Below are 24525 nucleotides of genomic sequence, written 5' to 3'. Positions count from 1 at the left end.
GCCTGTTCTGCTCCCCGCTCTCTCTGGTGAATTCTCTCACCCTCCCACGCCTCTAACCTGTACCCCAGTTCTTGTATAAATAAATATTTTTAAAAAATGTACTGCACAAAAGAAGAGAAAGGGTAAGTCTGTCAAGTGTGTATTTAACCTGTGATGGACACAGAATGTTTCCTTATGGGTCAAATGAAGATACTAAGAATACCTTCCTCCTAAGCTGGAAGTGAGAGGCAGATGAGATGGGCCCTGTAAGGTGCTTAATGCTGTTGCCTAGCACAAGTGTGTCCATAAGTGACAGCAGAGACCATCCTCTCCATCACCCTGCTCCTCTGAGAGCAGGAATAGCTCCACTGGACCCTCCTAGCGAAGCAGATTCTGATGGTATTGGAGTGAGAGCCCCAAAGTACCCATGCTCATACTATGGATAGGAAGGTGATTGCTGGGCTTCAGGGATCTTCTGTGGATTTGGGAGGCAGCAGATACAGACATGAAACTTGTAGAACTCTCTCCAAACCTCATGACTCTCATTTTTAGAGTGAGATTGTTGCTCTAATGACCTGTGAGGCCCCTCTCAAGACTTGTGAAAGTATTCGAACTTTGACAAGGAACCCTTTATAACAACTGCCATTAACTGGGAGCTTGCCCTATGATGCCACTAAAGCACCTTACATGGTTTTTGTTTTGAATTCTCATAGTAACCCAATGAGATAAATACCATTGTCTCCATTTTGCAGAAGAGAAAACTGAGGCTCTGAGGAGTTAAGTGACTCACCAGAGGTCACATAGCTGGTTTGGATCCACTGCTATCTGTGGACTAACCTTAATCTAAGTGTTTAGCCTCTATGCGCTGTTGCTTTCCAAATGAAACTGACTTATGTTCAAGGTAGTTATTTATTTACTTAAGGATCAAGATTTTCCAGACAGGACAATTTGCTAGGAAATATGTATATATTTACTTGTTAAGTAAAAAGAAGAGAGAGAGTGGGCCTCCCCGGTGGCACAGCGGTTGAGCGCTGGGTTGCGAAGCTGCTCGCGGCCTCTGCAGCACTGGTTCGATCCCCGGCCTCCGGGCGAGGGTCCCACATGGCGCGCAGACCTCTCCTGCCGCCCGCTGCTCCCCTCAGCAGTGTACCTCTTCAAGTCTGCCTGTTCTGTTCCCCACTCTGGCTCTGGTGAATTCTGTCACCCTCCTGCGCTTCTGACTGTACCCAGAGCTTGTATAAATAAATAAACAAACAAACAAATAAATAAATAAATATTTTTAAAAAAAATTAAAAAAAAAAGAAGAGAGAGAGAGAGAAAGAGAGAGAGATGATTGTGAATATAGTACATGACTCTACCACCAGCAACATGCCTAGCGATTCTTCGAGCAGATTTCTGCCTGTGGGGACTGCCTCATATGAAACTGCTCAGACCATTCCATTCAAAATCAGTTTGAGCAAATTGTGAAATTTCTTTCCTAGTCTTCTAGAATCTCATCTTCTTTAAAGATACTTATCTTTTAAGATACTTAAATTAGTGATACCTCACATAATGACTGCCTTTTAACGTTTTTATATGCTTGCTACTTCTGAGTGATTTCAGATGAGAGGTTTACTAATAATTAAGTAAAGCTGAGAAGTGTTGAGGTCAGTGGAAGGTGGAAATGTGAGCATGGATAAAACTGGGCAGGTTGATAGCCCTGGAGGAAGAGGGAGGGGAAGGTTTGCCATATGGGATATAAAGGTGAGGGAGGCCAGGGACAGGTATTCCCTGGTGGCTATTCCATGTGGTAAGAATGTGAAGAATGCAGCTGGTTGGGGCATCCAGATACCGAAGAGTTTGGGAAGTGGAAGAGTGGGTAAAGTACAATGAGCTTCCCAGTTATGATTCCAGACCTTGCCTGGAGATACTGTCCATCACCTCATCACCTTTTGCCACCCAAGCCTCAGTTTCCCCATCCATACAGTGAGGCAGTGGAATGGTTTGTTGGTCAGGGGATGCCAGAGAAAGTCACAGCTCAGAGGTACCAACCCAGCTCTTGTGACATAGGCCTCTCCTGACTGCCCAAGTGACAAATACATTCTGAACAGAATGGTAAAAGCCCAAAGAAACAGCTTCTTCTTTGCTACCACTTGACAGATACCGCTGAGAGAAAACCCAATCTCTGTTCTGACTTCCTGCCTCTATTTCCTTAATGAGCATTTTTTTTTTTAAGATTTATTTATTTTATTTATCTAAGCACTGGGTAGTCAGAAGCGCGGGAGGGTGAGAGAATTCACCAGAGCCAGAGCAGGGAACAGAACAGGCAGTCTGACGAAATACACTGCTGAGGGGAGCAGGGGGTGGCAGGAGAGGTCCGCACGCCATGTGGGACCCTCGCCCAGCGGCAAAGGATCGAACCGGCGCTGCAGAAGCTGGGGGCAGCTTCGCAACCCAGCACTCGACCGCTGCGCCACCGGGGAGGCCCCTTAATGAGCATTTTAAAGATATTAAGCAGGGCCTCCCCGGTGGCGCAGCGGTTGAGCGCTGGGTTGCGAAGCTGCCCGCGACCTCTGCGGTGCCGGTTCGATCCCCAGCTGCTCCCCGGCCACCGGAGGAGGGTCCCACATGGCGCGCAGACCTCTCCCGCCGCCCGCTGCTTCCCTCAGCAGTGTGCTTCGGTCCTTCTGCCTGCTCTGCTCCCTGCTCTGGCTCTGGTGAATTCTCTCACCCTCCCGCGCTTCTGACTGTACCCAGTGCATGTATAAACAAACAAATAAATAAATAAAACATGCCTCTATTAAAAAAAAAAACCTATAAAAAAAAGTTTTCAAAAAATTAATTAAAAAAAAATAAAGATATTAAGCAATGTGGCCATTCCTTCTGAACCACAGGTCCATTTGAATGAAGGTCATTAGGAGAAAGGAATCCTAAAGTTTTAGATCAGATTTACTATCACGATTTCATTCTCCTTAAAAAAAATTTTTTTTAAAAGAGCCTCTGCAGGCACCAGAGGAGGGTCCCACATTCTCAAACTTCATTATTCTGCCTGTTCTACTCTCCGCTCTGGCTCTGGTGACTGCGCCTCTGACTGTACCCAGTGCTTGTATAAATAAATAAATAAATCTTAAGAGCTCAGGCATCTTCTCAAACCCATTTACTGCCTACACACAAGTAAGCTTCACAAGAACCTCATGTAGCAACTGTGACTGTTTTGTTTGAAAAGAGCCCTTCTGGATCTCTCCACCCACAAAATCAGGCCTGGCAAGGTTGTGGGGCTTAGAGTGAAATAGTGCTTCTGAGCCCACTGCTCCCCGATGCTGTGGTCACAGTGCCCCCTAGCGGTAGTAGGTTGTCTGGCACTCTGTTAGGGGAAGATTTAGTCCGGCCTAGAGCTACCCTGGGACGTCTGTTTAGGATCCAGTGGTGTCCTGAAGGCAGTGTAGTTTGGGAAAATCCAAGCCTGTCCTTCCTATATCTAGAAGATAGATTCTTAGATCAAGGCATGAGTGCCCTTGCTTTCAAGGGGTACTCTAGATTTGCCCTGTGTTAAATAGTAGCCAGCAACCACATGTGGCTATAAAGCGTTTGAAATATGAGCTGTAAGTGCTAAATACACACTGGGTTTCAAAGACTTAAATTGGAGAAATAATGTAAAATGCCTCTAATATTTTTTACGTTGATTACATGGTGAACTTATAATATTTTGGTTAAATAAAATGTACTAAAATTAATTTTACCTGTTTTTACTCTTCACTGCTAGAAATATATGTGGCCTGCATTCTTTTTCTCCTGGATGGCATTGTTCTATACAGATAGGCTTTGGGCATGTGTAACTGGGACCTGCCCTTCGGCCAACTTCCACAGCTAAAGCTGACCTTTTGCAGAGGTGAAGTGGACGTGGCCTTTTTGCTTTACCCCTTTCCTCTCAAAGTGCCACTGAAATTCCACCTTTCAAAGATCATCATTTTTTAGTTAATCAGAACTTTTCAAAGTGAACCTAACTCCTAGACAGAACATTCTGAATATTTTTTTAAAGCCTTTATTTATTTATTTTTAAAGATTTATTTATTTATTTATACAAGCACTGGGTACAGTCAAAAGCGCCGGAGGGTGAGAGAATTCACCAGAGCCAGAGCGGGGAACAGAACAGACAGACTGACAAAGTACAGTGCTGAGTGGAGCAGCGGGCGGCAGGAGAGGTCTGCGTGCCATGTGGGACCCTCTTCCGGTGGTCGGGGAGCAGCCGGGAATCAAACCAGCATTGCGGAGGCTGCGGGCAGCTTCGCAACCCAGTGCTCAACCTCTGCGCCACCAGGGAGGCCCCATTCTGAATATTCTTGACAGAGTAGGTCTCTGGGAAAGATCTGGGAGGAGGTAGAAAAGAAGTCACTTCCAGCTAGCTGCTGTGCTCCTCCATTTTGTGGTCAGCTCACTGTCTTCCAAGCACTCTTACAGATTGACCTCTGCCTCAGCACTGACTTCCCTCACACCCTCCTCGCCCTTAGGAAATAGGTAGTTTGGTGCCCCCTTAGGAGTTTTGGAAGAACTATATCAGAAGATTTTTTTCTCTTTCTTCTGTCATAATAATTCTGAATTTCACTAATCTGGGATGGATGAGTTGTCTTTTTTCTATTTTTTTTAAAAGATATATTTATTTATGCATAGAAGAGCTGGGGCACAGGCTGGAGATACAGGATAGGGGTTGAGAAGGTCTACCAAAGACAGAGTAGGGAACAGAACAGGCAGATTGACTGAAATACACTGCTGAGGGGAGCAGCGGGTGAGACAGGAGAGGTCTGCTGCGCCATGTGGGTTTCTCCCTGGCCAGCCGGGGATCGAACTCATGCTACAGAGGCTGCATATTGCTTCATAATGCGGTACTTAACCCCTTGCGCCACAGGGAGGCCCTCTTTTTTTTTTTTTTTAATATACAAGCAAAGTGTGTACATACAGCATTTACACAATGGCCAAATATGGCATTAAAATGGGAGTCCATGGGCCTCCCCGGTGGCGCAGTGGTTGAGCGCTGGGTTGCGAAGCTGCCTGCGGCCTCTGCGGCACTGGTTCGATTCCCGGCTGCTCCCCGGCCACCGGAAGAGGGTCCCACATGGCGCGCAGGCCTCTCCTGCCGCCCGCTGCTCCCCTCAGCAGTGTACTTCGGTCTTTCTGCCTGCTCTGCTCCCTGCTCTGGCTCTGGTGAATTCTCTTACCCTCCCGCGCTTCTGACTGTACCCAGTGCATGTATAAACAAACAAACAAATAAATAAATAAATAAAAACATGCCTCTATTAAAAAAAATAAATAAAAAAAATAAAATGGGAGTCCATGAAGCAGGTTTTGTTGTGTAGTCTGGCATATATCAGACATTTTTTTTTAATAATAAATTTTATTTTTATATTCCCCATACAATTGCAACCCCCCATTCTGACCCAATCCCTCCCCTCCCGCCCCCCGCTCCCCAAAGAGTGTCTCTGGTTCATAGTTTTTTGTTGATTTTGATTTTTACTTTCTTATAGTTATTCATTTTCCTGGTCCCTTATTTAAGTTTTCTAGATTCCTGCTATGAGTGAGACCATCCGGTATTTTTCTTTTTCTTTCTGGCTTATTTCGCTGAGCATGATCCCTTCCAGCGCCATCCATGTTGCTGCAAATTGCATGTGTTTATCTTTTTTGAATGCTGAGTAATATTCCATGGTGTATATGTACCACAACTTCTTGATCCAGTCATCTATTTTTGGGCATATGGGCTGTTTCCAAAGCTTAGCTATTGTAAACAGTGCTGCTATAAACATAGGGGTGCAGGTGCTCTTTGGAATTGATGTTTCTGTGTTCTTTGGGTAAATACCTAGGAGTGCAATTGCTGAATCATATGGAATCTCTATGTTTAGTAGGTCCAGAAATCTCCACACAGCTCTCCGTATTGGTTGGACCGGTTTGCACTCCCACCAGCAGTGCAGGAGAGTTCCTTTTTCTCCACACCCTCGCCAACATTTGTTGTTGCTAGTTTTTTTAATATGTGCCATTCTCACTCGTGTAAGATGGAATCTCATGGTAGTTTTGATTTGCATTTCCCTGATTACAAGTGATGTTGAACATTTTTTCATATGCCTGTTGGCCATTTGCATTTCCTCTTCAGAGAAGTTTCTTTTTAGCTCTTCTGCCCATTTTTTGACTGGATTATTTTCTTTGTTGTTGTTGAGTCTCACAGACATACAGACCAATGGAATCGAATAGAAAATCCAGAAATAAACCCACAGATTTATGGTCAGCTAATATTTGACAAAGGAGCAAAGACTATGCATTGGAGCAAAGAAAGTTTGTTCAGTAAATGGTGCTGGGAAAACTGGGTCGCTACATGCAAAAGAATGAAGCTTGACCACTACCTCACACCATACACAAAAATCAACTCAAAATGGATTAAAGAACTAGACATAAGACCTGAAACCATAAAATACATAGAAGGAAATATAGGCGAAACACTACGTGATATTCACATCAAAGACATCTTTACAGACACATCACCCAAAGCAGTGATAGTGAAGGCAAAGATAAACAGCTGGGACTACATCAAATTAAAGAGCTTCTGCACAGCAAAAGAGACAATAACAAAAACAAAGAGAAACCCCACCGACTGGGAGAACATTTTTGCACACAACACTAATGATAAAGGACTGATCACAAAAATCTGCAAAGAGCTGATATCAGACATTTTTTAAGGAAAAAACTGACTGCTAGCTGTCTTTGTTAGATGTGGTCAGCTTCCTGTCCTGCTTTCCCTGGACAGCGCAGTTCTTCAGGAATCCTGGTGAATGGAGCTTAGGCAGGCCCTTTATAGAGATGCTCTTCCACCTAGAGCCTTTGTATTCATGTTTAGGAATGTATGTTCTTTGCCAGTACTCGTCAGATGCTTTCTATGCTTAACATTAAATGAAAAATTACTCAGTGCTATCCAAGTTGATATTTAGGAACCAAAATGAATTTGCCTCTTATGTAGCATTACTGTATTCTTAGACTTGCAGTAACTGGGAGTTTTTGTTTTGTTTTCTTTTCTAGGCTTTTGTAAATTGGAAAGAGGCTAAATTAACTTGGAGTTTTTTCAAACAGTCTTTCTTGAAACAGATTCTGACAGAAGGTAAGTAAAAGGTCACTCAGCCGTGAGAAAACTGTAGCATAAGGCAAGCATGTGGAGTCACAATGGCCTGTTACCTAGATCCAGGCTACCTGTTGTCTCAAGGCTCTCAGCAGAGGAGCCTCAGCAATGAGAGCTTTTTATATAAGGACAGGGAAGCTAACATTTATTTAGCTTGCCGCTTTATTTAAGTAGTCTAATTTAAATCTCTCCAAAGCCTTGTAAGAAAAATATTGTCTCAGAGGAAACTGCAGGTCAGTGAGGTTATATAACTTCTGCAGGCTCTTACAGTAATGAGGAACAGCTTCCTCTGAGTCCAACTTTAACCCAAGAAACCCCAAATTATATATATATCATTTAATGAAATGTATTATAAAACTATTGTGTTGAGGGCCTCCGGTGGCGCAGCGGTTGAGCGCTGGGTTGTGAAGCTGCCCGCAGCCTCTGCAGCGCCGGTTCGATCCCCAGCTGCTCCCACCGGAGGAGGGTCCTACATGGCGCGCAGACCTCTCCTGCGCCCGCTGCTCCCCTCAGCAGTGTACTTCGGTCCTTCTGCCTGTTCTGCTCCCCGCTCTGGCTCTGGTGAATTCTCTCACCCTCCTGTGCTTCACTGTACCAGTGCTTGTATAAATAAATAAATAAATAAATAAATAAAATAAATCTTAAAAAAAAAAAAAAGTATTGTGTTGATTACAGAGAATTTAGAAAAGGGAGAAGCTATCCATAATCTTGTTATCATGTGCTAAATTTTTCTACATTAACTTGTTTTTTTTGGTCCTTTCTGTTTTCATTTTATACATAGATATATTTCAGTGTTCTTTTTTTTTTTTTTTTTTTGCTTTTTCTAAGAGCCAGGTTTCCATTCTTTTATTTTGTTAAACACCAATAAAATTCAACTTTTTAAAAAAAATCTATTGAAGTAACATTGACTTATATAGGTTTCAGGGATATAGGATTATAGTTTGCCATCTGAGCTTGCCATCTGAGCCTTAAATGTCTTAGGTCCTTTCCTTGAATAGTGACAGAGCTCTTGATGCAGAGGGCCAGGAGAGAGCTGAAAGTCCATTCATAGCACATATGAATATGTTAGTTTTTTCACACCCAGCTTTAGTTCAAAGAATGATATTTGAGGCTTCTGTAAGCTGCTGAAGGTAGTAGCTTTTCTCTATATGTAATTTTCATATGTCTATACATCTATCTACTACTGAACACATTTTAAAATCTTTTCAAAATTATCTTTTAATTTTAAAAATAATAGAATCCCATTATAAAAATTTTGGAAAACAGAAAAAAGTTCCCTCTAATTCCAGCATTCCAATACAACCATCGTTGTTATCATGTTATTTTCTTCCCCCACATCTTTATTTTAACTCCCCCAGGCCTCTCTGTCCCCATTTGTGAGACTTAACCTCTTATACCACCAGAGAGACCCTTAGATTCTTTTTACCTAAAAATTACAGCTCTAGGGTTTCCCTGGTGGTGCAGGGGATTAAGAGGCAACCTATGAAGCTATCCAAAGCCACTGCAGCACAAGTTTGATCCCCAGACAGGGAGCTACCCACATGGTGCACCAGGCCTCTCCTGACTCATCTGCTGTTCCTCTCAGCAGTGTATTTCAGTCAATCTACCTGTTCTGTTCCTCACTCTGTCTCTGGTCAATCCTCTAACCCCCCTGCACCTCTGGCCTATACCCCAGTTCTTGTATGCATAAATGAATCTTTAAAAATATTGTAGCTCTAAACGAGTTGAAATCATTCATTATAGTAGCAAAAATGTATATGCTATTTACCTTCTGCTCCCACATTCCTGAACACTGTGGTAGAAGCTGAGAATACACAGATGAGTCACAGGTCATGGTCTCAAGGAGCTCTTTCTCTAACCAAAGACACATTTGTGTGGTTAACTCTGATGCAGGATGTACTTAGAAAAACTGCACTCACCAGAGTCTCTTGAGTGCCATCTCATTTCCTGGAACTCTGCTAGGAAAGCAGGGACACAGAGACCTGGTTCTTGCCCTTGGGAGCTTATAGAATGTAGGAAGGTGAGGCCTGTTGTGCCAGAAGAGAGGGACTTCCCAATTAAAAAAACCATTCTAGATGGTAAGATTGACAAGAGCTGAGACTGGGAGTATGACCAGGCTCAGTCTGACCCTTTACCAGGCAATAAAACCTGGTATTGAAGGGTGACAGTGTGGTAAAGGAAGATGGGGGTGAGGTTGGTGAAGGAAGACCAAAATGAGAGCTTGCAGTTAGTTTGTAAAAGACACATATGCAGAACTAAGGAACTGAGCTTTTTTTAAACAATAAAGAGCCATTCAAAGGTGAGAAAACAGGGATTGACTTAAGATTGTACTTGCAAAAGCAGCAACAATTAGCAGCAAGGATGGACAGAAACAGTGCAGAGATACTGGTGGGAGTAAATGTAGTTTTGTGAGCTAGCTCCTGCAGGGGTCCCTGCCCAGATGCAGTGGCTGTGGAATTGCACAGAGGTAAGGACTAAAGAGAGACTTGAGAGAGCATCACTGCTTCTAGTGTATTAATAATGCATTCCTTTTTGGGCAAAGGGAGGTGAGAATTTCCCCTGTAGGGCAGTAGGCAATCTTCAGTGCTCCCTCACCATAGTGGTCAATGCTTTCCACTCACGGATAAGAAAATTCATGGAATCGGGGGTGGGGCTCTGGATTGGTGTCATTGCCTTGAAGGCATTTGACTGTCTTAGATTTGAATCATGAACTTGGTCTCCAGAGCCTTACCAGCCTCCTTAGAATTTTCTCCAGTCTGGAAGGAACCTTTGATGAGTCTGTGCATATAATTGTGGAATTTATATTTCACAGACTTTAATTATCTGACCTCCCTTAAAATTTAGGGCAATCATTTTCATTATTAACATTTTAGTGATCTCCCCATACTTTTTTTTTTAACTTATTAGACTGGTTTTATTAAATAATTTTGCTTTTAACTTTTTTGGAGATTTTCTGTCAACAAAGCCCCCAGCACATTCCAAATTATTATTTTGAGATTGTTTTAAATCAACATTAGATCAAGGATCTTTATAACTGATTACCTAATTTTTCTCCTGTGGGCATATTTACCAACTAGAAAAGTTGACAGGCAGTAAAAGGAAACAGGAAAATAATATGCATTTGAAATGCTAATTATTTGTACTTTTCCATTTTTAGGTGAGAGATATGTGATGACATTTTTGAATGTGTTAAATTTTGGCGATCAAGGTAAGATGGAATTTTGTAGTGTTTCAAATAAAGGTAAATACTGTTAGTAGATACCTTTATTTAGTAGTTAGTAGAGGAAAGTAATACCTTCCTCTGCAGTTTGATACATTTAATGAAAAAATGAACCCAAAGATTATTTAAAAATGAAGACTATAAAATAAAGAGTCCAAAAGATTGAAAAATGTAGGTCTTTGTAAATACACAGAGTGTACTGACTCTCTATTCACATGTGACTTTGGTGGCATGTGTGACTGTTGAAATCCCCTGCCTTACCCTGCTTCCTGTGTAGCTCTGCTGCTCATTTTAGGGTGAGGGGTGCTGAGCAAAGAGAAAAGGAAACTTATCATCACAATCACAAAGATGTACTTCATGCTTGTTTGACTAGATAGACCTCAATATTATTTTATACAGTTATTTTTTACTTTAATCCCAAAATAGTAGAAAGAAGAGCATGAGAAAATCAACTTGGCTTGAATGACTTTTGTTTTAAAAAGTGCTAGTGATAGAAAGGGTCTGAATTTGACTGTATCCTTGTCTGTATCCTGGTTGATATCGCAGATGGTTTTGCAAGCTATTCAGGGAAACAGAGTGAAGGGTACTTGGACTCTCTTAATTTTCCAAATGAACCAAATTTATGATTATCTCAAAAAGTTTAATTTTAAAATTAGGGAAAAATTATAGTGTGAAAATTCAAATAGAAAACGTGTAAGATTGTTCATCCATTCTTTATGTTTTGTAGGTGTATATGATATAGTGAATAATCTTGGCTCCCTTGTGGCCAGATTAATTTTCCAACCAATAGAGGAGAGTTTTTATATATTCTTTGCTAAGGTGCTGGAGAGAGAAAAGGAGGCTACACTTCAGAAGCAGGTAATCTTGGTTCTCATGTCACTGTCTCAAGTAAATTCCCTCTCTAAATGTAAGGTGAACAGACAGAAATGTGGATCTGCCAATTTCCTTCCATTTAAAGCTAAAATTTTCTTCTAGTATTCATTCTTTTATCATGTTCTGAATGATGACAGGACCCAGAGCCCACTTCTTTCATGGCCTTCTCCTTTGGTTGGCCCTGCCTTCTCATCTCTCTTCTTCTTTGTGACCTTATTCTTGATCCTGTCCTCTCAAAACTCTGCTTGTCCCTAGTGCAGCACAGACCCCCTCCCAATGGCATAGGAATGATCTAGTGAATAATAATTTTCAGAACCAAAAGTGAGTCAAAGCATGCTGAGACTGGAACAAAGCTAACCTTAGGCATGGGGAGGGAAGGACGTGGTCACTTTTCTTTCACTCACCACACTAGTTGTTTAAGCTTCATAAGAACTGTGAAGTGCTCAGAGCTACTTTCGCTCTATAAATCTACATACTCTGGTTGGTAAATACAAAAGAAGAGATTTTAATCCAGGATTTATTACATTGTGGAAACTTCACTTTTTCCAAAACCATTGAAAATATCTGACTTATCTTAAGATGAAAGCAAGCTAGGTCAACTTCTTATATGTTTTAGAAGACATTTTGCAAAATATAATTTAAGGCACTATTTTTCAAAATAAGCTAATATGGTTCTCAGTCTGATTTAGGACTTTTCCTAAGTGTATATTGACAGCAACATCAGAATTTTGAGGTATTTGTCAAGAGAAGCACAATGATAGAGAGAGCTAAAAACTCGCTGTCCATTTAAAAATAAATATCAGAGGTGAACGTGAGTGTCCTTCCCCACACTACCTAAGGAGACACACATTGTCTTGTGCTAATTCGTTTGCTAATTGACAGAAACAAACATAGGCTAGAGAAAAACAGTGATGGCCCTCACTAGTTGAAAGACTGATGTGTGAAACAGCAAAGGGAGAAGGCAAGATGTGAAGATTTTCTTTAGCTCATGATTTATCCAACTTCCTTCCATCCCCCTTCTCTACCTCCCCCCAGGAGGACATTGCTGTGGCGGCAGCGGTTTTGGAGTCCCTGCTTAAGCTGGCCCTGCTAGCTGGCCTGACTATCACCGTTTTTGGCTTTGCCTATTCTCAGCTGGCTTTGGATATCTATGGCGGAACCATGCTTAGCTCAGGATCAGGTATGCATAAGAGTTTTGCCAGATTTGCTCTAATTTCCAACAGAAATAGGAGAGTCTTAGGAAATTCAAGAGCTGTGCACACACAGTTGATATCTGTGTGAATACAGGGAAAAGTGGAGGCAGCTTGGCTGTGAGATGATTCCCTTTAGATGTAGCTTAGGGTGCATCCAGGGACTTTGCCACCAGGTTCATCAGTTCTCCAACCTCACACGGAGAAATTGGTATAAAGCCTTGGCTTTCCTCTCAGGCCTAGAATGTGTTTTGCCAAGCATTTTCCTGTGTTCCCTCTGGGGTGAGGGAGAAAGGCAGAGAGTGGGCTCTAATGAGTCTCCCCTTGGTACTAAAAACATCTGAAAACAGTCAATGCCACATAAATCTCAGGGGCTGGTGCATAAAAGCCTCTGAAGGATAACCCAGAGCCATTTGGAGAAAATAAAATTGGTTTTGGCAAATAAAATGGATATTTAATCCAGTGACTCTTGCTTTTTGAAGGAGAAAAGTATTGAATGAGTCCAACTCGAAATGCCTGGTGTCGAGGCTACTGAGCATCTCCCAGCACTCACTTGGTAGGCCCCGGGGACTTCAGCTTCCATTGTACTGGGATATAAGCTCACAGTCCATTTGCAATGTTTCAGCTTGGGTTTAGCAAAGATGTTTTTAATTCCTCAGTTACTTGACAAGAACCCTGAAGTCTTTCTGCTGCCCCACCTCACTGCAGAGGGCTTTGTCAAATGCCATTTTAAAGCTCACTGATGTTTTAGTCTCCACTCTAATGGGCCCAAACTTTTGTTATTAGGGAGGGAAGGGCCAAGTTTCTACACTAGAACAAAGGTGATTATGTTGGGAGAAGTACCTGCTGTGAAACCAATGGAGTGGTTTGTAGCTTCCTGGGGCTTGTGCTGTGAGAAGTACATTTCCATCAGGCTGCTGCAGAGAGACTTCATTAGGAAACCATTAGCAAGTTAGTTTGCAGAGACAGGGGACTCGAATATTTCACAGCTGCTTTGCCCCTTTAGAAAGGTAATCAACAAACATCAGCCTTTAATGTACTGGGGTCACAGGACACTGCCATGAGGACAGGCTGTCCATCACTATAGGGTTCTCCTGGTGGAATAACTCATCATAGTCAATCCACAAACAAACTTGTAATTGTGTCATCTTTTTACCCAAGTGAAAGGTGTCAGCTTTGAGCACTGATAATAGAGTTATCAACTACAAGGGTTGGTGTTAGTTGATTTCTAAGATAATGAGTTCTGTATCTAGTGGTTTATGTCATTGTCATTAATTTTTTTTCAATTTTTTTATTTATGGAATGGTGTATGCCGGAGGTGAGGGGGGTGAGAGGATCCACCAGAGACAGAGTGGGAAGCAGAACAGACAGATCTACTGAAATACCTGCTGAGGGGAGTAGTGGGTGAGATAGGAGAGGTCTGCTGCACCATGTGGGTAGCTCCCTGGCCAGGGATCGAACTCAGGCCTCAGTGGCTGGCAGTAGCCTGATAGCTCAAGAATTTACCCCTGAGCCACTAGGGTCACCCTCATCATTAATTTTATTTTATTTATTTTTTTAAGATTTATTTATTTTTATACAAGAGCTGGGGTATAGGTCAGAGGTGCGGGAGGGTGAGAGGATTCACCAGAGACAGAGTGGGAAGCAGAACAGGCAGACGGACCGAAATACACTGCGGAGGGGAGCAGCAGGCACGACAGGAGAGGTCTGCTGAGCCATGTGGGATTCTCGCTGGCCGGCCAGGATCGAACCCACACTGCAGAGGCTGTGGGCAGCTTCACAGTGCTGCGCTCAACCCACTGCGCCACTGGGGAGGCCCCCTCATCATTAATTTTAGACTCAAAAAGATGCGCTCTCAATCTCATCTTTAGAGAGAGTAGAGTCTTGAGAACGATCTGGTTTCTCAGTTTCTGAAAATAGCATGTGGATCAGTGTACCCGATCAGGGCTTTGGGACCATTGTGACCTCTTGCCTGGGCCAGGGTTCCATTGGGGACACCACCCCAGCAGTGTTTTCTAGCATTTGTCTCCTCATTATGGCTGCCTCTCATTTTGACCATACTTTGAGCTCTCTCTAAGGTCTTCTGTGGCTACCTGGGATGGTTTATGTGTGTCTGCTTTTGCCCAGTTGCATATTGGTCTTTGTCCCCAACTGTGAAGTGAACTTTCCCGTGACCTGAATTGGCCTCTGACACACCCTCCTCCCCTATGCTGGTATTTCCAAATGTGGGGCTTGAACACAGCACACACAGGCTTTCGTGTGGAGCATTATGGTTTTGCTTTATATTGTTTGGATTAACACTGAATTCAATTTAGGGGCCTTGTAAGTGCTCTAGAGATTTTCTCAAGATCTTTCTCAAGCCTAGCTTTTCCATCCTTCAGAAAAACAGTCACTGAACTTCCTTGAGATTTCTCACTTTTATCTCTTAGTTTTCTCTCTTACCCCTTTCCTTTGCTTTTTAAAATCAGCTTTTCTCCTCTTTCCTTTTACATTAGTTTCCTAGGACTATAATAACAGTGTATCACAAACTTGACAGCTTGAAATTCATAGAAATTCACTATCTCACAGTTCTGGATGCCAGAGGTCTAAATCAAGGTGTCAGCTGGGCCGTGCTCCCTCTGACAGCTCTAGAGGAAGATGCATCCTTGTCTCTTTCAGCCTCTGTTGTCTGCCAGGGGTCCTTGGCTTCTAGGTGCATTACCCCAGTCTCTTGACTGTCTTCTCCCTGTATGTCTCCACATCGTTTTCCTCTATAAGAGTCTTCTCCATGTTCAAAATTCCTCCCCTCTTTTTAAAAATAAGGACACCAGTCATAATGAGAAATTTAACTTGAGTCTCTCTGTAAAGACCCTATTTCCAAATGAGATCATTTTCTAAGGTTCTGGAGATGAAGATTTTAACATACTATTTGGAGGGATATAATTCAACCTGTGATACCCCTCAAGTCAGTCCATAATTTAAGGTTCCTTCCTTGGATTCCCCAATTTCAAACTCTTTCCCCCAAATTGACTCAAAACCCTTCCCCTGAAATCACTATTTGATGCAGGAGTTTGTGTTTTCTGTTTATTTTTTATTTATTTATTTATTTTGAGTTTGTGTTTTTTATGTCTCAAAGCAGCTCACTAGCCACTTCACATAGACTCACATACATCATTAGCTTTTAGTTACCAAGTGAGCGGTGCAGTTACGAGAGGTGCCCCATTCCTCTCTGCCTTATAGAGGAGGGAGGGAAGTGCAAAGCACACTGGGCCTAGCCTCAGACCATCCCAGGGCACATCCTGGTCCCTGCGCCCTCTACTGGGATTGTCCTTCAGCTGGGGTGGGGGACAGAGGTCTCTGCAGTACCACACAATAAAATGTGGGCCCCAAGGGAGAGCCACGGAAAACTTTTTTATTGAGCATCAGGGCTGCTGCCCTGTTAATATCCCTCTTGTACTTTTGACTGCAGTAAAACTGTTTGGTCCCCTTGGCATAGGCATGTTTCATATTAAGCAGCTTTAATAACCATGAACTTAAGTTCAGATTCTGGTACTTAGTCCCCCCACCCTTTTCTTTCAGTGGTTAAGGTTTTTCTGAATTGAGGTCTAATTTACATAAAGTAAAATTCTGTACTCCTAAAAGTACAATTTAATGAGTTTTGACAAATATGTGCACCCATGTACCCGGCATCAAATTAAGATATAGAACATTTCCATTACCCATTACCACAGAGAGGTCCCTCAGGACCCTTTCTAGTCAGCTGAACTCAGAGGCGACCACTGTTCTGATTTCTATCACCATAGACCAGTATTGCTTTTAAAAAGAATTTCAGGGCCTCCCTGGTGGCGCAGCGGTTGAGCGCTGGGTTGCGAAGCTGCCCACAGCCTCTGCGGCGCCGGTTCGATCCCTGGCTGCTCCCTGGCCATTGGAGGAGGGTCCCGCATGGCGCGCAGACCTCTCCTGCCCCCGCTGCTCCCCTCAGCAGTGTACTTCGGTCCTTCTGCCTGCTCTGCTCCCCGCTCTGGCTCTGGTGAATTCTCTCACCCTTCCGCGCTTCTGACTGTACCCAGTGCTTGTATAAATAAATAAATAAATCTTTAAAAAAAAAAAATTCATGTAAATAAAACCATACGTTAGGTATACTTTTGTGATTGGCTTTTTTTTTTTCTCTCTCTCTCTCTATTTTTTTCCTCTTTTTTTTTTTCCTTTTTTTTTTTTCTTTTTTTTTTTTTTCTCTCTCTCTTTTTTTTTTTTTTTTGGTGGGACCCTCGCCAGCGGCTGGGGGCAGCCTGGCAGTCCAGCGCTCAACCGCTGCGCCACCAGGGGAGGCACTTGTGTTTGGCTTTTTCCTCAGAAGGAAGCTTTTTGAGGTTCAGTCATGTTTTTCTATGGATCAATATAGGTTTTTCTCTTTGATTACTGAGAAGCAGTTCTTTGTACGGATGGCCCACACTTTGTTTCTCTTTCTCCTGTTTGTGGTCGGTTTGGGCTATGAGGAATAAAACTGTGATGGATGTCTTTGCACAAGTGTTTTTATGAGCAAGTGTTGTTGTGTATATTCATTTATGATGGATTTATACACGGGAGTGAAATTGCTGGGTCATAGGTTGTTTGAATATTTATTTTACTAGAAATTGCTTGGCTGCCTCTTGATAAGGGCCCTCTTAAGAGAGGATCCACCCCATCTTTAAGGCTCTCAATCTTCTGTTAGCAGATTTTTTTCAGAGCTATGTAGTTAGCTACAGAACAACATCACTTTGAATTAGAAGAAAACATACGGGCTCTGATTCTTCTTGCAGATTTGTGGGTCTTCTATCGCTCTACTGCTTCTGGACCTGGGGCTTCCCCAAAAGGTCTTTTCTGCAGAAGATGTTCAACTTAGGATCTCAATATGTAGAGTCACAGGTTTCTTTAGGTGGTGAGACTGACAAACCTCTTCCTGCTGACTGAAAAAGTGAGGATTACTTGCTGTGCAGATAACTTTTAGTTGTTAAGCAAGAGGTCTGTACGTTTATTCATAACTGTCCTTTTGTTTTTAGCTATTTATTTTAGTCAGTGCCATGGAATGCTGGGAGTCCTTCCAAATAATTAAGACCATAGGCTCAAGCATGTGTCTGCCCATTGATGATGCCAGCACGGGTCTTGACCCAGTTCTGGTGTTCTCTGCGTGCCCAGCTGAACTGAAGATGCATGGGTATCTCCTGTTTGGGCTCTGGAATCTTGGGTTATTTTCTTGTAGGTCCTGTTTTGCTACGTTCCTATTGTCTCTACGTCCTTCTGCTTGCCATAAATGGAGTGACAGAGTGTTTCATGTTTGCTGCCATGAGCAAAGAGGAGGTTGACAGGTGGGTAACTTTAAAGACACACCTTTAATCAAAATGAAGTAATTTGCAATCTTCATTCTTTCATTCTGGATTTGCATTCACAAAGCCTCTCTTAAGAGGTAACACCTAGGCCACTATTGTGGGGTGCCTACCCCAGGCACAATTCAATTAGTCCTTCCCACCATAGGGCTAGGCAACTGCTCTTTGCCTCTGCTTTGTGGAGGAAGGAATCTATGTCCTGAGGGTTATGTTAGTGCAGGTTTGCAGAGGCAGGCACAAGACAGACTAGCCCTCACTCCTCTACCTCCTTGCCCAGTACTCTAGCTGGTGGTTACCAAGGAGCTTCTTGGAGATTCAGAGTCCTACCCCCGAGAATCTCTCTAACACCTCTCCTCAGAGAAAGGCCCAAATGCACAGACACGTTTCCCATAACTTTTGCATCTGTTGATCCCAGATCAGAACTTTTTTTGTCCCGAAACCTCAGGCAGGAGTTCATAATACCAGTTATGATTTAGAGTCCCCCGTGGGGCTTGTTAGAAATATATATTTCCGTCTTCCTCTCTTTCTTCCACCCTACAGAGCCAGTGGGCTCCCTTGCATGTGCATGTTTTTTAAAAGCTCCACAGTGATTCTTACATGAACTTCTGGTTATGACTTTGGCTCCACCTAGAGTCATCCATCTCTTTGTCCCAAATGCCAAAAAGTACCAAGGTAGTATCTTAAGACATCACTGCAGCATGAGGTTGAGAAGGATAAGGCCAATAGGGAAAAGAACAGAGAGGAAGGTATAGAGGTGAATACAAGAGGTGGTTATAGCAAATGGGGAGAGTGGCCCTTGAGGGCCACTGCTCCTTGAGGCTTTGGGGCCCATGGGTCTCTGTCATGCCTTCAGTGCTGTGAAGGCCCTCTAAGACTGGTTGGGGTAGGAGGGTAAAGGGTAGCTCAAAGAGTTGGGGAGCCCTTCCTATCATTTAGAGTAGCCTCTGTCTGCTTCCCATCTTGGTCTACTTCACTGAGAAGCTTGGTGACTGTTTGCTATCCCATTCATAGGTGAGAACAAGAGTCTGGGGCAGTGCTCTCTCATGACTTTGAAAACAGCCATGAAAGGAACAGTTCTCCATTCAGTCATAGAATCCAAAGAGCTCTAAGCATACAGAGAGCAGAAGGATGGGTGTGTGAGAGTCTAGAAAACACTCGGGGTGATTCACACTTTACTCCCTGTTTATCTTTCAACTTGAAGACTTGGCTACTTATATTGAGTATGTCCACTAACCAAGATTACAGGGTGATTTCCCTTGGGGAGCAGTGATTAGGGACCAGGAGTCAGGTCAGAGTGTTGGCTCACTCCTCGGGCTCTGCTTTGCTTGTCTCCCTCTCCCCAGGTACAATTTCACGATGCTAGCCCTGTCATCTTCATTCCTGGTGTTATCCTATCTCCTAACCCGGTGGTGTGGCAGCGTGGGCTTCATCTTGGCCAACTGCTTTAACATGGGCATTCGGATCACGCAGAGCCTTTTCTTCATCCACCGCTACTACCGAAAGAGCCCCCATAGGCCCCTGGCCGGCCTGTACCTGTCACCGGTCCTCCTGGGGGCATTTGCCCTCAGTGGTGGGATAACTAGTATTTCAGAGGTGAGACAATCTGCAGCCTTTGCACCGCCTGCTTTTGCAAACTGTTCATTGGCCCTCACTCTAGGCACCCCTGCTGGGCTAACTGAGCCAGCTGGGCAAATACATGCCTCCTCTCCCCCGGCCCCCTAAGTCTCTAGGACATCATCTTCTGATTGATGTGACCTGTGCCACCAGTGGGAACAAAATAGACCCTCATATGTAGCTGCCATCCTTTTATCTGACTTGAAACTGGAATGATAGCAGCTATGCCCTCTCTGGGCTGCCCTGGGGAAGGAGGTGCTGACCCCAGGGGCTGACAGTGACAATGGTTTCTTTCCCCAGGTGTTCCTGTGTTGTGAGCAGGGCTGGCCGGCCAGGCTGGCCCACATTGCTGTGGGGGCCCTCTGTTTGGGAGTGACTCTTGGGACGGCATTCTTCACAGAGACCAAACTGATCCACTTTCTTAGAACTCAGTTAGGTGTGTCCAGACTCACTGATAAAACGACGTGACCTCAGGGATGCACTGGGGCCCGTGATGGCTGGACTCGCCGTGGCAGTTTGTGGGTGGAACAAATTTTCTGTGCCAGAGAGCCCTGCTGTGGAGTGAGACCTGCAGTGGAGTGAGACCAATCCAGACAGTTGAAACCTTGGAGAGAACCACAGACCAACACTTACCATCCATTTGAAATTAGGCAGAAACACGAAGGAGGAATTCCATTTTTTAACAGAAGACCAAAAGGTCTTTTAAAATAGTTGTTTTTTTTTTTTCACCATTTTGTTGAAATTGCCATTTTTCTCTTTTATGAATGTATTAATTCCTTTTGGGGCAATCCATCTTAGGAGCTACATGTTGCAACAAACTATATCCTGGATCGTAATAATCACCTGGTTCAGAAAAAGAGTGTATTTTACCCTTCACAGGATTATTTAATTCTGTAAAGAAAGAAGGAGATTTGTTATGCACCAAACATGAACAAAGTTGTGGTTTTTACCATGTTAACACTGTGGTCTGGATTTTCAGAGAAGGAAAAATGTTTTCAATGAAGAATCCAAGAAATGAAAACATGAAGTCTTTCAGATTCCATTTTTCAGAGTTAACCAGGGGATGTCACACTTCCATCTTCACTGCTGTGTTCCCTGGCTTAGCATGCGCTTTCCCAAAGTAGGTGAAAGCTGCCTCCAGATCCCTGGCCTGGCCGCCTGAGACTGATCTAATGTGAGCTACCTTGTCTTCTGAAGGTTGTCTGGCAGCTGGCTGTAACTTCGCACTTGAAGATTGCACAGGTGGCCACTAAAGTAGAATAGATTATCTTTTTCCCTCAAAAAGAATAAGATAAATTCTATATGGCAAGTCTCACTGAGTAAGACCTCTCCCACTGGCCCATGACTTTCAGCACTGGTCCATACACCCAAATTCCAGCCTCAGAACAAGTAGCCAGCCTGGAGGTCTGGTCCTCCAAGCTAGACTGGGGGCCCAGGCTAAGGCTCACCTTCCTGCACCCTGAATATTTCTTTCACTAATGTGTCCATTTCTTTTGGATACGATTGACCATTGGAGGTAGCATATACAGACTGTACCTTGGAAGGAATAGGTCATCTGGCCCCAGTGTCCCCAAACTTTACATCCAAAGAGCAGGTGATTCACTTGGGCAAGTTGGCACATCTTGATCACACAATAGTTTGGCTAAAATGCACACATTTAAATATACTGAGCAGGAGTCAATGCCAAGGGGCGAAGGATCAAGATCCACTAGTGCAGGGAGACTAGTGCCCTGGACACCTTTCTGTGTGTGTATGCATTCTCTCTGTGTGTGATCTAAGGGAAGAATGTTTTGCACTAATTGGGGGAAAGTAGCTAAATGCAAGGTATCACTGAGTAGCCAGAGGCCAAAAGCTTGACCTTGGGCATGCATTTATATGGCAGGATCAGGCTATCTCAGAAAAACCGATTGTCCCCTGGTGTAGGGTGGCATACACAGAAGGCAGTCTACCCTTCCCCCACGTACGTTTTTTTTGTTTGTTTGTTTCTCAACAAACAAACAGGAGTGGGCCTCCAGCCCTCACAAGTTCTTTTCTCTGCTCCACTGACCACTCTTCCCTAGAATGCTATCATGTACCCCATTCCCATTTGACTCCAGACTCAAAACAGAGTCATTACTTATGAGCCTTAGACTCTCCTCAATCCACTCCAGAGCTTTGGAATATGCATGTCTGGGGGACAGGGCTCTCGTTGGGATCAGCTCTTGGACAAATCAAGATTGGCACATCCCATCGTCATTATCAGCCTCAGTGCCCAGGACCAGTTGTGCATATGTCCAGTGTCCAGTCGCTGTTGAGAAAGACCTGCTCTCACTCCAGCAACACTGGACTTACCAGCTCTTCACGAACAGGCCCACCAAGGTTTCTGCTCTGTTCTCCAGCATGGAGAGAGGGTTGGTGTCTGACAGCCAACACTGTCTCCTCCCTCTTCTTACGCTCCACCTGGTGCTGCTGTCAGCACAGGGCTGCCGCATCAGGGCCAGCTCCCCTTGAAAGATGGCCCAGGGATGGCAGCTCCAGTTCTGCTGTGTCCTACTTCCCTTTAATAAGAAGAATAGTCCCTGTGGCTGAGTATTTTCTGGGAGTGGGGGTTTTCCTGTTTCTAGCATCTGCCTCCTGTGCTGTCACTTTGGCAACAGGCCGTATGCAGTCAGAGGACCTCTGCCCCTAACCACTGGTCACCTCCCTGAAGACAGCAGTTGGGTCTGACCACTGCATTCCCTGTGTCCACATGGGTGCTGAGCTGCCTCACTTTACCCAAGAAGGATTGGGGCCTGGGGGAGTCACACTTCCACTTTAAGTACCACTTAAAATATAGTGAGGCAACTTCTCCATGGAAACAAGTCTCTAAAGCACACCCTTTTCGGAAACAAAGATGCTTTTGCTGGTGAGAATAGCAGTATCTCTTCTGTCTGTGCTGCTCTGGCCATACTTATGTGTTGGTGACTTCAGATTTGTCCTGTCAGTTCCTCAGCAGCACCCCTCAGAGCTGGAGCTCTTTTTCTGTCCTGTCCCAGCTGTATATCCCAGCCAGGCACTTCCTTCTATTTAATCATGTATCCACGGTGCTGTTTCATGCCAATCCCCTGATTTTAAAATGAATAAATTATTTTCTTCACATCTTTGTAAAGGTATTTCTTTCGCACACCCTTCTTCCAAAAACTATTAAATTTCGAAAGGAAGGTAGGCAAATAACTTGTGTATGTGAGCCATTTTTTTCCTCATTGGCACATTTCTCCTTACTCTCTCTGGACTGTGATTTCTGACTTTGAAAGCGAGGGCAGGCTCTTGGCCTCTGTGATCTAGTCTCCCAAGTCTGGGCCTGAAAGGCTAGCAGTTTAAAGTCACTGCTCTTCCCTTCCTGCCCAATAAACAGTACACTTTATTGTACTTTCTCTCTGCCATCTTCTCTCTCTGGCCTGGTCCTTGTCTTGGTTATTTTTTATTTTTTTACTTGTTTATGCATATAAGAGCTGGGGTATAGGCCACAGGTGTGTAAGGGGATGAGAGGATTCACCAGAGACAGAGTGGGGAGCAGAACAGGCAGGTCTACTGAAATACACTGCTGAAGGGAGCAGTGGGTGTGACAGGAGAGGTCTGCGCCATGTGGGTCAGCTCCCTGGCCGGGGATCAAATTCATGCTGCAGTGGCTGGTGATAGCTTGATAGTGCTGACTTTAGCCCCTGCACCACCAGGGAGGACTGGTTATTTTTTAAAACTAAGCAGCCATTCATTGACAGGTCAGGATTAAGACCAGGGGCAGGTAGGTCAGTGGATGGTTATAGGCAGTGCACTTTTTAGTGAATCCAAACTAGCCCTTCACCCTTATGACATCTTTTCACTGAGATCAAACTCTGTTGAAATTCAGTTCCCCCAGAGAAGGACTCAGTGACACTCATTCACACTGAGATGCAATATAACCTGTTAGCAATTCTTTCCTGAGCAGCTTTAATGTTGTGGGAGAAAAGGGAATAGAGCTTCCAGTAGCTCCAGGAGAAGGGGCTCAGGTGAGAAGCTCATGTGAGGGATGTCATAAGGCCTCTGGGATGGATAGAATTCAGTTGCAGTGGGGAAATCAGGCAGAATGTGTTCCCTGGCCCAGTCTTGGAGGACCATATCTGAAAATGAGGCCGATCTGAGAAGGAACTAGAAAACAGAAAGCGGGGGGCCATTTTGCAAACTTAAAAATCACTGTTCTTAGGGGAGGCTAGGCCAGACGTAGAGGGGGTGGCCTTTGGCACTGATGGCAATTTGAACAGCACTCCCACCAGGAGCTCAGGTGTGTGAGCCTTTGGGAGCTGACCCATGGGCTTAGAATGCTGCTTGTCCCAGAATCTCAGTAGCCCAATGGAAGAGTTCTGGAAGGCAAACTGGTAGCCATGATGCCTGTGGAGTCTGTCAGAAGGACCAGATTTGGGAGATGAGCTGAGGTATCTTGTCAAGAAATCCCCTAAAAGTTTCTTGAAAACAATAAACCCAGAGACCTCAAAAGAGCAACTGCACAAAAATTCTACTCTGAAATACCATTTTATTTGCGATGATTCCATGAGTCTCCAGGAAGAGACTGAGACTTGAGCATTTGTTCGGAAATGAGGCTTCTGAGCCAATCTAATGCAGATGAAAAATGATGTTTTACTATTATTTATTGTATCTAGGTGAATAGCCTTTAATGTTGAAAATATTTCACTTGCTAATTAACTTTCACGGGAAGCAGAACAAGTGTTTTGAAGAATTTGGGGACAAGGAAGACTCATTGATTTGCTTCATCAATTAACCCCAATTCCCATGGCATAATCAGTCCCACTATTTAGAGTCATTGATTTTTTTAGCCAGAGTAAAATAGAGTATAAGAATAAAATAGGAAAAGTGAGGTCCTAATGTAGTTCAGCTTCCTTTAGGAGCCTGGTATCTTATAAATACTGCTTAATTATCCTCAGATGGGCCCCACATCCCAAAATGCAGCCAATTCTTTGCTTGTTGACTTCTCCAGCCTTCTTGGGCAGAAAGGCTTAAATGGGAAGTGTCAGAGGTGACGTCTAGGGATTAGGGTTTTTCCTTTTATGAAATAGGTCCTGGGCAGAGTAAGTGTACCCAGAACGCTCTTCCAGCCTCTGCAGACTCTAGCTAACATGCTGTTGGAGACCCCTCCCCACAGCTTATCAAACTTGTTAGAGCACA

The 24525-nt window shown here is 43.8% G+C and overlaps 1 protein-coding gene across 1 annotated transcript in view; it reads left to right on the top strand.

The window, feature by feature from the left end:
* The window catches only part of RFT1 (RFT1 homolog), a 38439-nt gene extending 14640 nt beyond the window's left edge, over positions 1-23799 (top strand). Inside the window, exons 7-13 of the mRNA XM_037530617.2 lie at positions 7015-7093; positions 10269-10319; positions 11059-11189; positions 12240-12384; positions 17613-17718; positions 19080-19329; positions 19651-23799. Of these exons, the coding sequence (XP_037386514.1) occupies positions 7015-7093; positions 10269-10319; positions 11059-11189; positions 12240-12384; positions 17613-17718; positions 19080-19329; positions 19651-19818 (930 nt within the window). The 3' untranslated portion in view covers positions 19819-23799. The remainder of the gene's footprint in view (positions 1-7014; positions 7094-10268; positions 10320-11058; positions 11190-12239; positions 12385-17612; positions 17719-19079; positions 19330-19650) is intronic.
* The last annotated feature ends 726 nt before the right edge of the window (positions 23800-24525 follow it).

Source organism: Talpa occidentalis, unplaced genomic scaffold, assembly GCF_014898055.3.
Source record: "Talpa occidentalis isolate TD23 unplaced genomic scaffold, MPIMG_talOcc4v2.1 talOcc4.10, whole genome shotgun sequence".
In the NCBI taxonomy this organism is placed as follows: Eukaryota; Metazoa; Chordata; class Mammalia; order Eulipotyphla; family Talpidae; genus Talpa; species Talpa occidentalis.
Note: the sequence above shows the minus strand (reverse complement) of the source record. Positions and strands in the feature narration are given on the sequence as shown.